Consider the following 15,263-nt stretch of genomic DNA (forward strand, 5'->3'; position numbering starts at 1 on the left):
TTGTTTACGTAAAAATAGCACTTAGAAGCGCAAACTGTGGTTATCTGGATACAGCATACTAGGACAAAGTCACAAGTTCAGGCCAGCCGTGATGGAGCGTGAACAGGCTACTGGGACCAAGATAGGCCCGCTGAACAAAGTACCTTAAATCCTGGCAGTGGAGTATTGCGAGGGGTCCTGGTTCATGAATGCATCATACAGCAGCAGTTCCGAGGAGCTTGGAAGCTGTGATGAGAGGCCCTGTGTTGAGGATGTGTTGGCTTGCAGTGATTCTGATGGTTTGTGAATCTGTGATGCTAGGTCCTTCATTGAGGATGCCCCACATTAAGGATGTGTCACACACTTGCATTCCCCAGGAGCTTGAGTTCCTGAGTTGGGAATGCGTTTCACAGCAGTGTTTTTGACGTAGAACTGCAAGACAATGTGGGGTGCTGTGTCATTTTTGATAGGACCACAGTTAGGCTAGCAGACCACCTTCAGACCACTTTCAGGCCCACTTCTAAGGGTCCAGGACTGGAGTGGCACCACTTTCGGCACAGGACTCCTAGCAGGCAGAGTCCAAGTGCAGGGATCAAGGTGGTTCTAGACTTTTCTGCATTTCAAATCATGAGGCAAATGAACACTCTGGTGATCCTGGGTTCAAGATGCAGGTCCAGCCTTTCTCACTCAGGCAGCGGGGCATCAGAGTACCAGGGAAGTAGATTAGTAGTCCTTTGTGCAGACGAGCAGCACAGCAGTCCTTTTTACGAGTCTTCTACAGGCCCTGATGTGTACCGAACAGGGTCCAGTATGTTTACCTGGTACTTGCTTTGAAGTAGGAGAAACCTATTGATTCCTCCCCCTACAGAGCTATCTAGAATTTCCTACCTTCCTGCCCTGTCACCAGCTTATCTGGGGGCGCAAAGACTAGTGTGAAACTCTTGTGAGTGTGCTGAGGCAGAGTTATATGATGTGCAAAGTGGTTAGTTGACAACGCTGCCTCCGTATCAAGTCAGAGATGTCCTTCCTGACGACAGCTATTCCCTCTTTGTCTCACTGTCTGGCAGTAACAGACAAATGCCAACAGCCAGCTACACCTAGTCATGTGACAAAGGATACAGGCTGCAAACACCAAATGGTTTAGACGAGAAAATGCCCACTTTCTAAAAGAGTCATTTCAGAACTGTGACTTAAAATCCAACTTAACCATTAAATAGGGTTTTAAATTGCAATTCTTAAGAGACCAAACTCAACTTTCCAACTTGCTCTCAATTGAAAGTTAATAGGTATTAACTTTGATAAGGTAACCCAATGTTTTCCTATGAGAGAGGCAGGCCTTAAAGTAGTGGCAAAATAATTTAGGAGGGTTAAACATACATGCCTAACATTTTCAATACGTTGCATCCTGCCCTGTGGAATATTTAGGGCCTACCCTAGGGGTGACTTATGTATTAAAAGGAAGATTTAGGCCGGGCAAAATATTTAGTTTACCAGATCGAAATAGCAGTTCAGAAGTGCACACACAGCCTGCAATTACTTTTTAAAAGACTACTTGAGTGGGAGACACAATAAGTGCGGTAGGCACAATAGTAGCTTTTAATACATGGTACATGGTACATGGTACATGGGTACATGGTACATGTATTAACACTTTACTATGGACTTCCAAGTAAATTAAATGTGCCAGTTGAGAGAGCACAACCACGTTGGCAATGGTTAGCAGCGGTAAAGAGTCCTATGCCCAGCAAAAACGAAGTTAGCAAAAACAGAATAATTGAAGACAACCACGCCAAGAATGTCCAATAATTATTATTTGGGAGCCGGGTGACCACCCTTTCAAAAAACATTCACAACTCTTGTCAGGGTGAACTCTGAATATCACTAAACCAACTTGATTTCAAGCCCCTGGTATCGATGGCACAGAGCTGAGAGGCTTAATTTAGGGAAATGCGTAAAGTATTTCTGCAATACCAAAACAGTAACAAAGTCAAAACACCAATCAATAAAAATGTCAAACTTAATTACTAAAACAGATTACATTTTAATAAATGAAACCAAAATGAGAAATCAAAATAAGGGACGCAGATATATGAATTTTTACATAGTCAAGGTAAAATAGTGTCAAAAAGTACAAATCTCCAATAGTAGCCAGTAGTTTTGTCAGATCGGCACCTTGGTGCAAGTTCAGGGTATACATGATGGAGCGCGGATTGGTTTGTGCCAGAGGTTTTATCTTGGGACTTACTCTCAAAAATGGAAGTCAGAGTGATTTTGCGGGGCAAATCAGCAGACAGTCTGAGGAAGTCTTTACGAAGTCAGATAGGCTTTGCTCACTGATGCTATTGGTTTATCCAGGAAAGCCTCAACTGGAAAATTATATATTTGTTCCCAGTCCCACGGAAGTCATATCACCAGCAGCAGAATTTTGAAGGCTTTACCCAGTCAAGGGGGCATATTACCAAGGGCCTTATAGCCGCTTTAGCGGGAATTTTTCCAGCTAAAGCGGTGATAATTTTATCGCCCTATTACCTAGCTGTCGCTAACACCAGTTAGCGACAGCTATTAGGAGATAGCGATCATCTTGGGGCCCACTTTGCATGTCAGCGATAATTATCGCTAATAACATGCAAAGTGGTCGTGCCTAGATGTTAGCGACTGGAAACAGTCGATAACATTGCTATCTCCTATTACCTACTTTTGGAAATAATCGTGGTAAGCGCGATTATCTCCAAAAGCTAACGCCTGCCCAGAGCAGTTCTTAGCCATATTATCCAATGGAAGGTGGATAACATGGCTAAGAGCAGTGTCACGATAATGCATGAATATCGCTGATTTTTCAATTCATGCATTTCGCACGATTTTTACCGCTTTTGAGATAAACCTTGTTAATATCAAGGTATCTCAGCGGTAAAAATCGTCGGAGCGCGGCGATATAATTCTTGCCGCTACTAAGCTTAGCGATGATTATCGCTATTGCTTGCTAATATGCCCCAAGATTTCTACTTTTACACTTATGGGCTTATTTACAAGCCCCTTATGCCACAGGTGCGTCACTTTTTTTGACGCACTGGCAGTGCAGTGTGCTGCTCGATATTTTCATGGCCCCGCAAGCAATCCTGCATGGCTTTTCATCGACTTATAAGTTTGGCCTCTTTTCACGAATCACTTTGCAAGAAAGAGGCGTGCCCTGGGTGCTGCTGTGGGTGTTCCCATGCAACACCCATGGATTCTGCAGCATTCCCATATTTACAACATTTCGTTAAACTGAGAATGTGTCAGAATCCTACGCCTTCCCAGGGGAGGCGTGCGGAGTCACAACAAGGAGAAATATTTTTATTTCTTATTGTTTTTTCCACTTTCTAGGTGTTCTTTCCATCACAAAAAAAAGTCAACCCCACAATGTACCATCGTGCAAGGGTGCCGGCGTTGGTGCATGGCAGCCAATTGAGCGCCAAAGCAAGGGAAAGCACAGGGATGCATCATATTGTTATTAATATAACACATCCCTGTGCTTTTAAAATGATGCAGCTTGGCACAGCAAAGTGGCTTGTGGTGCCGAGTTGTGTCATGTTGTTGTAAATAAGGCCAACTGACCCTTGCAGTTCACTAGTTTGTCCTGGGTACAATGGGGCAGGTCTGTTCCTTCCGGACTCCTCTCAGTTCACATACATCGCGTCCAGTCCTCTTCTATTCTTTCTCAGGTTCAGAAACTAAATAAAGAGGTGTACATGGCATACAACAAGTCCTATATTTTTAGTAAGGATTGAAATGCCGTCGACATGTTGTACCCCATATACACCTCTTTATTTAATACTTATTATGTGTAATGGTGTTTCCACTATAATTTGTTTGTGCTACCAAAATGTGTCTCATACAAATAATTTACTCTACCTGAGCCTTTTTGTTTCATGTTGTATGTCCTTCCCACTAAGTTGGATATAGGCTTGTGTCCCACTTTCTTTGTTTCCTGCTGCATTTTGTGTATATTTAAGCAACTATATATTAAAAACACCTGTCCAGCCGGACAGCTGTAAAATATAGTACTGATTGAGTCTATATTTATTGTTTGCTCTCATTAATCCTTGTCTAGGGACCACTGTCTTTAGAAATAATGGATTACCCAGGGTCCCTGACCAACCTTATTTGGGTTCCCTTGTTCTTCATAGCACACCAAGAGGAGTGGCCAGGGTAACAAGCAGCCCCTCCTCTGTGGTCACCCCAAACAAGGTTGGTGCCTGACTGATTAGAAGGACATAAGTGAGGTGTCACTTAACATCCAGGTGTCACTTACTATTTGTTTGTAGCAGGGGAGACCCCTGTGAAGTATATTGGGGTCCTGAGCCCACACCACCTGCCTCCTCCCCTGCAGCCAATGTCAAAAGCTGGAAGCTCAGAGTAAAACTGACTCATCCTCATGTTTTCTTTACCTTAAAATGTTATGCAAAAATCTCCCTTTCTGCCAGACCATCTTCAGACACAAGTAGTTTCAGTTTGTTTCTTCTCCAGACAGTTCAATTAGATGCTCTCTTCTAACTCTCAACTAGTGATTTCTATTCCATATGTTAAAATCTCAAGGTCTGGTGGTTGTGCTGTTCCTCCACTTGGTCCGCAACTTTGGAATGAACTCTTTCTGGGTATCGAGTCCATTGCATCTCATCAGTGCCTTAGAACGGTTCTGGAAATATTTTGTTTTGTTAATTGAAAACACAAAAAATGGTAACTTCAGGAGTGTTTCTGATATTTAAAAATATCCCTATCGTAGGACGCCTACTCCCAACCCCAGGAGTAGGATTACGCATACAGAGTATTAAACCATCATGTGTGTAACACAACATATGTCTAAAACTCTTTATGAGTGAAAATTCAGATTTTGTGCATGCCACACTTGGATTCACAGTGGTGAACATCGGACCCAATTACCTCAATGAAAGACTTTCCTTCCATGTACCCAAGAGGAACCTACGCTCCGCCGACCTCGCCCTGGCTGAGGTCCCCCGCATTTGCAGAAAGAGATCCAGCAGAAGAGCTTTCTCCTACATAGCGGCAAAAACCTGGAACAAGATCCCTGTGAACATCAGACGCTCCCCCACCTGCACACGTTCAGGAAGGACTTCAAGACCTGGCTCTTCGACTGACCTGGAGCGGCCACCTCCCCCCCCCCAGCACCTTGACACGCTCATGGGCGAGTAGCGCGCTATATAAACGCCCTGATTGATTGATTGAATTATTTTCACACTTGTAAAAACAAAGGAGACACTGCTTTTATGTTATAGAAATTCTTACAGAGCACACAACTACCCCAGGGTGTTTCTTAGCACAGACCTACTACACAATGAGAGGAGAGTGGGCAAGAAGGCATCTTCAATTATTTGCAGCAAGATGAGAAAAGAAAGGTTTTCAAAGAAGTCATGAAAGTGAGTAGGTTCATCATCATTTGGAAAGAAATAGGGAGATGACAAAAAGTCCAGACAGATAAGTCTCTCGACATTGACTTCAAAGTTCGGGGGGTCTGCTGATCAGCTGAGTGGCTATTTTCAAGTTCTGAGTGCTGGCTGTGAGGAAGTCACTTGGCTGAGGACGAGGGGCCCTTACCACAGAAAGAGTGGTGCTACATGCGTATGTCATTCAGCACAGTGCAAGTATTCACTTGGAGCTAATGCATGGACCATGGCAGAAAAGAAAATGGGGTCAAATGTGTGGGCTCCACCAAGAAGTCAAGCCTCAGCATTTTGGGGTTCTTGAAAAGCACAAAGGGACAGATTTACCAGAAAGTGACGCATCGGTAGAGATCCGTCACTTTCCCTGCGCCACCCTGAGAAGCCTTTGTGTCACCATGGATGCGCAGCATTTACAATCAGCGCACTATTGTGCAAGGATTGATGGATGCGTCAGAAATTCTGGCGCATCTGTTGGGGAAAAAGTCACACATTGCTGGAGTCGTGTCACAAGCACGACGCAACTCCAGCAATGCATTCTGTGGCCTATTCCTACCTCACTACGTCACTCCTTATGCATGCTTCAAGCAGGCGTAAGATTTTTACGCAGTGGCATCCTAGTAGTGATGCAGTCAAATCTTGTAGATTTCACTGCATCACTTTTACGAGGCTTTTCTGCATGGGAATGCTCACCCTGCATACATTATACCTGATGCAGGTAAAATATGACACAGGGCTTTACAACATGACGGATCTCCCTAAATTGGTTGCATTTATTACGCAACGACTGAGTCACAAAAGTGATGCAACGGCGGTGCATAAGTGTCACATGGGGCTTGTAAATCTGCTTTAAGTGTTTGAAAAGCCAACTAAAAGAATATTTTCATAATTAATTTGTCAGACAATCAGGACTGTAATGATAAGAGTTCTACCAGAAAAACCCATTAATTAGCGACACTGTTAAAATGTTTTTCATCAATAAACAACTCAAGATTGCAAATGAGTGATACTGGAAGAGCAGATATGCTTAGGAAACAAAGGTCTTAAGTCTACACCCACCAACCCTAGTGATCTCCATCTTCTTGTAATTAAACCGTAACCAATTTTTCTCCATTCACTCGTACATAGCCAACAAGCAAGAAATGCAAGGTTTAGATCTGCCATATCCTGGTCCGCATAGATGTTGATGTTGCAACACATACAGTGAATGAAATGGTAAAGTGGCTGGACATCAATTTTAAATGTCAATCTACAAACAAGCAAATGCAATGCAATAGGTCTTGCATTTGTTAAAGCTAGAGCTGTTGGCATCAAAAATAATAATGTTTTTTACTTTCGTTTTTTATTTGCAGTGGGGTTATTATATTTGCATAGCACTATTGCCAATGGTATAAAAAAGCGAAAATAAAAAACTTGTCATTTTCAACATCAACAGCTCTAACTTTAACAAATGCAAGACTGATTGAATTTGTTGGAGTTGGAGTTATTGGAATTTTAAATGCCATTTTTTTTTACCTACCCATGTTGCAGGGTGCAGGACCATATGTCGCCAAAAGAGGTCCAGTGGGACCTTTTTTGGCGATATATGGTACTGCACCCTGCAGAAGATATGGTAAATCCACCCTATCCTTAATGCATTGCATGCAAGACAGTAGCATAAGTGCATTCAAATAGCTATGTCCATATATACAATTAGTAGCTTTGAAATGTAACAAAATAATTATTATATTAAGTTAAGATTCGGTTGTACTCCGTGAGGAGCTGATTAAGGGGAAATTATGGAAGGTTTCATATAAATATGAGATGTGCTAGGGCGTAAGGTAACCACTGTCAGCCTTGCTTAGTACAAAGCGTGTTTCCTGCCTGAAGCCCTTTAATAAAATAGTGCTCCGAGACTGTAATTAAAATCTAGGGAGTAACAACATATGTAAGAGAGGGTGTCCTGATGGAAGGTTACAAGATTAGACAAGTCGGTATCAAGGATTGACTACCTAGCTGAGTGACCAATGAAAAGCCACCATTTACAAAGGATAGGGACAGGAGCCAATTAAAAAGATGGGTGGAAAGTGGGCGGAGCTTTATGACCATATTCTGAATACAGAATGTCTCAAAGAGACAGCGCAAGTGCTGCCAAGGCAAGACCCAAACAGGGGCAAGCCATGCTCACTTGTGTTGCACCTCTGCATACCCTTGCTACTTAGGGCATCAAATGCACAGAAGGTGATGGGAGAAATGTTTGTAATTTTTCAAACTACTGGCAGGTGCTAAGTGGGAAGTGTGTGCCCGGACGTGGGTCCAGTGCTTACTTTGCCTCTGAAACCAAGCCACCCCGACTGATTGGGGTGAAACCAATCTTGTGTGCCACCCCTACGCATTGTGAGATGGACATTTGTGCATGGCCACAACCTGACTTGATTGTTTGCATTCACAAACCTCCATGGCTTACCAATAATGTTCAAGCATGGGGTAATTAATATTCTACTGGAATAAATAGATTTACAGCTGCAAATTGACTTGAAGTACCCATTTCACAAAAGCTCGTCCTCGTAAACTCAAACATTTATGTTCATGATTCGGACCTGCGAGCACAAATGGTTTTGTGAATAGTTCCGTACCATTTTGGCGATGATGGGTAGAGTGTTTTTTAACTCTTGGTGGTACCTTTCTGTTGGCAGGTCTCCTTTGTGAGGGAAGGGGTCATTCAAAGATTGCTGTGGTGTGGAATGAACTTGCCATTACCTTCACTGTAGTAGAAGAAGGTGTCCGTCACACCGAAGCCCACGGTGATAGGTCCATCATAAGCAACAGCGGCGGCCATGTTGTCTTCGCCGCTCAGTTCATAGAACTTGGACATGTTCATTGGGACTGTCTTCGTGTGTCTCAAGCGACAGTCTCCACCCTGAAAAGAGATGTAGAGGATCACACAGTGTGGCTCTAACATCATGATCTCGATGACATTATCAAGTAAAGTTTTTCACTTATGTTTTTTTAAGATACTAGACTGCTACTTTCAGACGAATTATGCATCATTCTGAAAATTATTATAGATAGCACGCCTAAAATAAAATTCATATGGATAAAGAGATTTAAATGCAAATTTCTAAAGGGTAAAGTATACAGGGAGCGAGGCAGGAAAGTAATCTTATTGTATTTAATAATGCAACAATAGGAATGAACTTGTGGGAGATGAATTGACAAATACAGACAATGTTTTAGTTGTGCTCATTCCTTGCAAAAGGGATTTGTTATGGAATCGTGCACACACAAGAGCACATATGTTGGCAAAACCTGTACCAGATGTGATAATCTTACAAAATGCATAACAGTGAGTCAGTTCACATGAAGTAATTTGAGAAAAAATACGTAGAGGGCTAGCTGATCACAGTACTTAAATGCTGATAAAAAGTCCCCAGCTATTACAATTCTGCTTTTGAGATCTCTACATACCATCTAGCTCTGATTTGTGATTTATGTATGTAACATGTTTACACAATTTTTGTAAGCTTTCATTGAATCTGGCTTTGGGAACTAGTTTGCCTTTCTGGAGAGATCCCTATGACATTGGTGAATTTCCATCTCCAAGTTCAGAGCTCATCCTTCATAACTCCATAATATGCCTTGGTGAATCCAAGTCCCTTTAATTAGTGAGGACAGATACAATGGCATCATGGGATATCAGGCATGTAAAGAGGATTATCGACAAGTCCTCTGGTGCTCTTGCGGCAACACCATCCTCTAAAGTCAGGTGAAATAGACGTTCACCAGGAGTCTTAAATTAATTGATATTGCAAGGGATAACAATACAGTGCTTAATTATTAAAATAATAAGTAACCGCCTAGGCACACATAAAGAGTAAAGATCTTGTAATCATAATATGTAACAACAGCACAACAAGTATCTTCAAGACGAAAGGAAAAAGGTCTTGAGTGGATCAAGTTGAGACTTTTAATCGTTTTCAAACATAAAAGCACAATGGGACAAGCCAGCTGACGCGAATGGGATGCGAATGGTCCCTCCGAATTAGCAGGGCCGTGTTGTCATACGTAGTGTTCTCTTTTAATGCGTTGTGCCTGGTACCGAGTGGTGTGTCGTGGGTCCTACATACTGTATCTAACTAGAGTGAAAATTTTGAATGGCAATACGGCCCTGCAACTGAAGAGGACCTATTTGCGAACCGAATGTCTATAAACACGATGCATTAAAAGAGAACACTACATACGACAACATGGCCCTGCTAATTCGGAGGACCAATCAGAATCCCTTAAGTGTACTGACACCACATATTGAAGAACGTGTTTTTGAATCGATTTTTGAAGATAGAGGCAGTGAAGCTACTCCCTGTCTTTTACATTGCTCTACGTTTACATTCGTCCATCTAATTCATCAGCCCGGCCGGGTTGGAATTATCACCGACTGAGTGCTCTCACAGATTATTAGCTAATGCCACAGCCCTGAAGAAGTCGCGGAGCAATTCCCCAGTGTGCGACAAAACAAGTGTCAGCTGGCTTGTCCCATCGTGCTTTTATGTTTGAAAAGGATTAAAAGTCTCAACTTGATCCACTCAAGACCTTTTTCCTTTCATCTTGAAGATACTTGTTGTGTTGTTGTTACATATTATGATTACAAGATCTTTACTTTTTATGTGTGCCTAGGCGGTTGTTTTCATGTTTATTTGTGTGTAGTTTTTCTACGCCATAATAAGGGGTTTTAGGGCATATCCCCTTGCTTAGTTTGCACCATATTCACTCATTGTGTTGTATTGTACTCTATTGCGCCAATCAGCTGAGCGCCTAATTAAATCCCTGTTTCCTATAAAAAAAAAACCTCCTCCTTTGCTATATTAAAATAATAACTGCCAGGGCCCTGACCAAGAGGCCACTGCAGTTTGCCCCACCCAATGCCCCACCCATTGCCCCTGTCATCGCTGCCATAACAACCACTAACCATCTTTTTCTCCTACAAGTGCAACAGTGCAGATTATTCCAGGTCCCCAAAGATAAAGGAATGACTGAGGAGGCAGGTATTAGTAATTTTTTAAGTATATTGTATTCCTAAACAACCGTTGTTCTGTTCACGTCTACATTAGATGAGCAGTGCCACCATGTGGCATATTGTCATAAGTACAGTGTTGACAATTAAGTGTCTGTACTGAGCACCGGAAACCAATTAAGTGCCAGTGCCAGTACCGAGCACCCGAAACCAGTGGCTCAAATTAAGCACTAAAACAATATCACCTAATGCGAGAGTAACAATTATAAAAAATTGACATGCTCACAACACAAAGGGACTCATTACGACTATGGCGGTCCAATGGACCGCCGTAGTCGTGGTGGCAATCCACCCGCAATATTCTGACTATGGCGGTTGGACCACCACTAGACCACTGCTACCACTGGAGAGCCTTGATCCCTCAGCGGTGGTTCAGCAGTCTGAGGCAGTAAAGTGATGGTGGTGCCGCTGCAGCACCGCCAAGCCTTTCAAGTTTCCTCAAGCCACAGTTTTCATGACGATGAGCCCGCCATGAAAAGTTGGGCATGAGTAAATGAAGGGGGCCCTATAGGGCCCCCTGTTGCCTCTGCACCAGGGGATGCATGCCGGGGACACATGGTGTGCCACCCGTCTGTATACACCCCCAGTTCCTGCATGGCATGGACTTCACAGTCCATGCCGTGCAAGAATGGGCAGTGCCTCCCCATTGCAGTGCCTTGCTCACATATGCGCCTTAGCACGGCACCACTGTGGGCCAGCTGCCGCAGAACCGTCCGACTGGCATGGCGGCCCATTCCAAGACCGCCAAACTCCAAATAAGGCCAACAGTCTTCTGAAGTCTCTTTTGGGGAAGAAAGCTAACTACTAGAAAGAAACAGAGTTAAAAAAAACTAAACAAAACTACAGCGGCTTTAACATTATATGATAATCAGAAATGGTGTCAGGGATATGGGCCAAAAAAGGTAACAATTTATTTTACTGGCAGTCATTTTGTCAATTACCAGACTGTCAAATCAATGTGAAATGCAAAATCATAGGTAGCTTGGGTCATTTTGGGGAGAACAGAAATGTTTTTGCTCAATATGCTGTGAATCTTTTGGATTATTTCTTTTTATAAATGTGTTTATTGGCTGGTTTTAATTTCTTTTACCACAGATGCTTCATATGCTGTGTATGGGGGACTCCCAAGTGAAAATGTTAACCAGAAATACTTCCAATAAAATCTACAAATGTATTCATTTAAGGGAAATCAAAGCATTAGAAACAACATAAAAACTCCAAGGATTTTCTTATCACAAAATAAGCAAGTGACTGAGTGAATACTAAGCACAAACTATTTTACGGATGTGAAGTTTGATAACTGATGATTATAATGCAATTATATGGTCAAATTGATGTAAACCACAAAGTACTTACATATCCTTTGTATTTGTATTTATTGGAGGGCATTATGCCATGCTGGTAGATGTACTTAAAGGCGGAGTATGGAAACCCGCCGCAGCAGCCGCCATCTTCGGAATCGCAGTCGACAAGCTCTTGTTCGCTCATCTCGAAAAGTTCCCCGGTCTTTATGCAATAGCGAGATTCAAGGGCTCCAACCTATGGGTGTAGAAAACACACATTTAGGACCTGAATAGATTGTAAAAAATATTTTACCCCAGAAAAATCAATACCCTGCGGTTCAGTATGTGTCTGTTCAATGGTTATCGCCTGTAAAGAGTTTATCCCTTTATGATGGGGCTTCGCAAATGCATGTTGGTGCTTCCTACACCTATAGTTGCATGTAGCAGTAATTACCAGACTTGTTAATGCCTTTAAATTTCAGTAGGTTTGACCTACCAAAATTTAACATTGAATTGCTTTAATAGAGAAGTTATCACCCAAGGTAACTGCCCTAGTGTAGCAAAATCCACACCTTTTGCTATTGCAACCCCAGGCGAGCAGATGTTTGCCCCTTAGTTGTAAGACAATGGGGCTCTTGTAAAGAAAGCCTTAGCGTTATATCTTCAGAAGAATTTGCAGGATCTGTTGCAGCACATTTCACTCTTCAACCTCTGCGCCTGCTTCATCAATCACTTGATGCACAGGTGACTTCTTCAGTAGAGCAGCCTTGCAAGACTCTATACATTGGCTCAAAAGTAGAACCTCCCAAGCTTAGTAGAGGGACCTCATCTAGCTCCTGGTTACGCAATGGTTGGTACTCTAATGATTGAATCTGGCAGGGATCTCTACTCTATTTTCTAGCCTTCACGAGTTGCAGGCCCGGCATGTGGAATTACTGCGTGAAACTTGAAAAGTTTCTACAGAGTTTGCCCATCCCTGCATTACTAATCCTCCAGCTGACTATTGTTCAAAGAAATCCCACCTCTGGCCCAGAGAAGAATTTTACCAGAGACTTACTTAGCCTCTTCTCCCACACAACTTCAGACAATGTATTGATGAGATCGCTCCTCATTTTAACAACAGGTTTATTGATGGCCATGATCGCATCCCTCTTTGTGAACAAACCTGTTTCTTGTGCTGGAGAATGACTGAAGCACATATCCAGAAACCTGCTCAATTAGAAATGCTAGGAATTGATAAAAAAACAGCCAGAAAACCCGCACAGAGAACTATGAGTCTGTGATTCAAGATGCAAGCAATTCCTGTCAAGAAACATTTTAACATTGTGCAAAGACTTTTCTCACCCTATTCTTCCACCTCCTCTGTTCCTCTCCCATATGAAATTTTGACACTAGGTCTTTTTGATTTTGAGGAAACGTGTTAAAGATTTATAGTTCCTTTAGTAGCTGAAGTCTACCTTCAGCCTTTATCAATGCGATGACCTCTATCCTTTCCAGGGCCTACTCAGTTCTATCTCAGTTCTGCCGGATGAGTTTGGATTATTTACGAACCCACATTTTCACTACAAGATTCAAATCTCCAGACGACCCCTATCCTCCTCGGAAACTCAGCCCGGCTCTTAGCTCCACAACATCTTTCCTTGTGTAAGGATTCTCTTCCTCCTGCTACTTTTCCTCATGCCTGGAAAGAGGCCCTGGTCATTCCAGCCCTAAAGAAGCCTCCTGGTAACCTGCAGTATGGGCGAATCATCGCCCTGGTTTCTACCTCTTCCACCAAAGCTCCTGAAAGAAGAGGCAAATGCTCAGCTTTCGGATTTTACTGATCCAGTCACCTTCTGGACAAGCACTAGGCTGCCTTCAGCTTGCTCTACAGCACTGAGGTTGCCTCACTTTCATTGACAACATCATCTGGAAGCTGCTGGAGAAATGCGCCAGTGCAACGTAGGTTCTTCTTGACCTGCATGCTGCCTTGAATGCGGTCTCTCACAACATCCTCTGTCAGAGGCTTCTCGATTTAGGCATCGAGGATAACATTCTGGAGCGGCTATGTTCTTAGCTGAAAGATCTCACCCAGTCTATAGTCTTGTTATCCATCTGTTCCCAATCCAGAGCTCTGATCTGTGGGCACCACAGGGATCTTCACTCAGCCCTACTCTCTTCAATATCTATATTACCACTCTGGCAGAGTTTATTTGCAGTTTTGGCATTACCCTGATGTCCTATTCCGCAGATAAGCACATTTGGATCTCTTTAGCAGATACTGTTTCTGCCATCTAAGCAGGACATATTTTAATTAAACTTTGACATTCACATTATTTCCAACATTTTTAGATGAAATACTGTGAGATTATGCAAATACACCATTGGCCGTAATTGCAGCTGGATTCTGACGGGCTCAAGGAGCCCATCGGTCAGTCAGAGATCAGCCTGTAATCCCAATGGATGGGGTTTCCTCTGCTGGGATTTTGATGCTCGGGTTATGACAGGCTTTCTATGCTGGGTTTTCCGATATGGAAAGCATGTCACAAAGCGAGATTGGAGGCCCCCTGGCAGGACCGCCTTCTCCATGTGGCCTCGGGTTGGGGACCGAGGCTGTTGATCGTGAAGTAGTGTGGCTCACTGGTTAGAGGCGGCAGACCCGAGAGCAGAGGACGGCCCGGGACCAGGGTTCGATTCCCGGCGCGGCAGGTTTCTGGACCAGGGTCAGCGGACTCGATAATTCTCTCGCCTCGGTGCCCACTCTGATCAGCGATCACACTCGGCAACTCTGGGCATTAGCTTGCCTCATCTTCACTAACGGCCCCACCAGACCGCAGGGTATGCCTGGTCTCACCCTGGAGATACCCATTAAGGGACCATCTCTCAGGGAAGCCAGGAAGGGTTTCGCAGCGGTCGAAGCGCCTTGGGACCCTACGGGTAAGTAGTGCGCTATATAAATGCCAATACATTTACATTTACATTTACGTTGATCCCTGCACTGTGTGGCAGGCACCTCAAGGTGCCTACCACGTGGTGCAGGGATTAACGCAATCTCCGATTTCTCCTTGGGAGCTTGTGCTATGGCCGGCTTACAGCACAAGTTCCAATAGAGAATGGGAGTATGCAACTGCATTATGTGCAGTCACATTTAAATTGCGTTTTCCAGGCTGTAGAACACAGGTCGGTCAGTGCAGAGGCTCCGACGGTGGCTGTCAGAGGAAACTGTGACGGACATCGTAATCGAGCCCTAAATTGTTAAATGAGCAATCAGGATGGTGGGAAGCCAACACTGTAAAATTAGGATTTTGATTCTGAATTGAATCACACCCCCTCTCTCAGTCTGTTTTTTTTTAACTTTTCTCCTATTTTGCTCTTTGCCTCTAGGTATTATTAACAAAAGTTTGTAGCTTACCAAAATATTTGCTTTGAAACTTGTTATAGATATCAAAAACAAAATTGTTCAGTCAACATTGCACCTCAAGGTATGTGTTGAATTTGAATCTGTCTGTGTGTGTTTTCAGCTACGTGTTCTTCATC

The 15,263-nt window shown here is 43.2% G+C and overlaps 1 protein-coding gene across 1 annotated transcript in view; it reads right to left on the reverse strand.

Annotated features, from left to right (window-relative positions):
* LOC147740904 (cathepsin K-like) overlaps positions 1 to 15,263 on the reverse strand; it is a 39,929-nt gene that overhangs the window by 6,729 nt on the left and 17,937 nt on the right. The window contains exons 5-6 of the mRNA XM_086952195.1: positions 11,821 to 12,003; positions 8,154 to 8,313 (exon numbers count right to left, since the gene is read on the reverse strand). Of these exons, the coding sequence (XP_086808321.1) occupies positions 8,154 to 8,313; positions 11,821 to 12,003 (343 nt within the window). The remainder of the gene's footprint in view (positions 1 to 8,153; positions 8,314 to 11,820; positions 12,004 to 15,263) is intronic.

Source organism: Lissotriton vulgaris, chromosome 1_1 (assembly GCF_964263255.1).
Source record: "Lissotriton vulgaris chromosome 1_1, aLisVul1.2, whole genome shotgun sequence".
NCBI classification, from domain to species: domain Eukaryota; kingdom Metazoa; phylum Chordata; class Amphibia; order Caudata; family Salamandridae; genus Lissotriton; species Lissotriton vulgaris.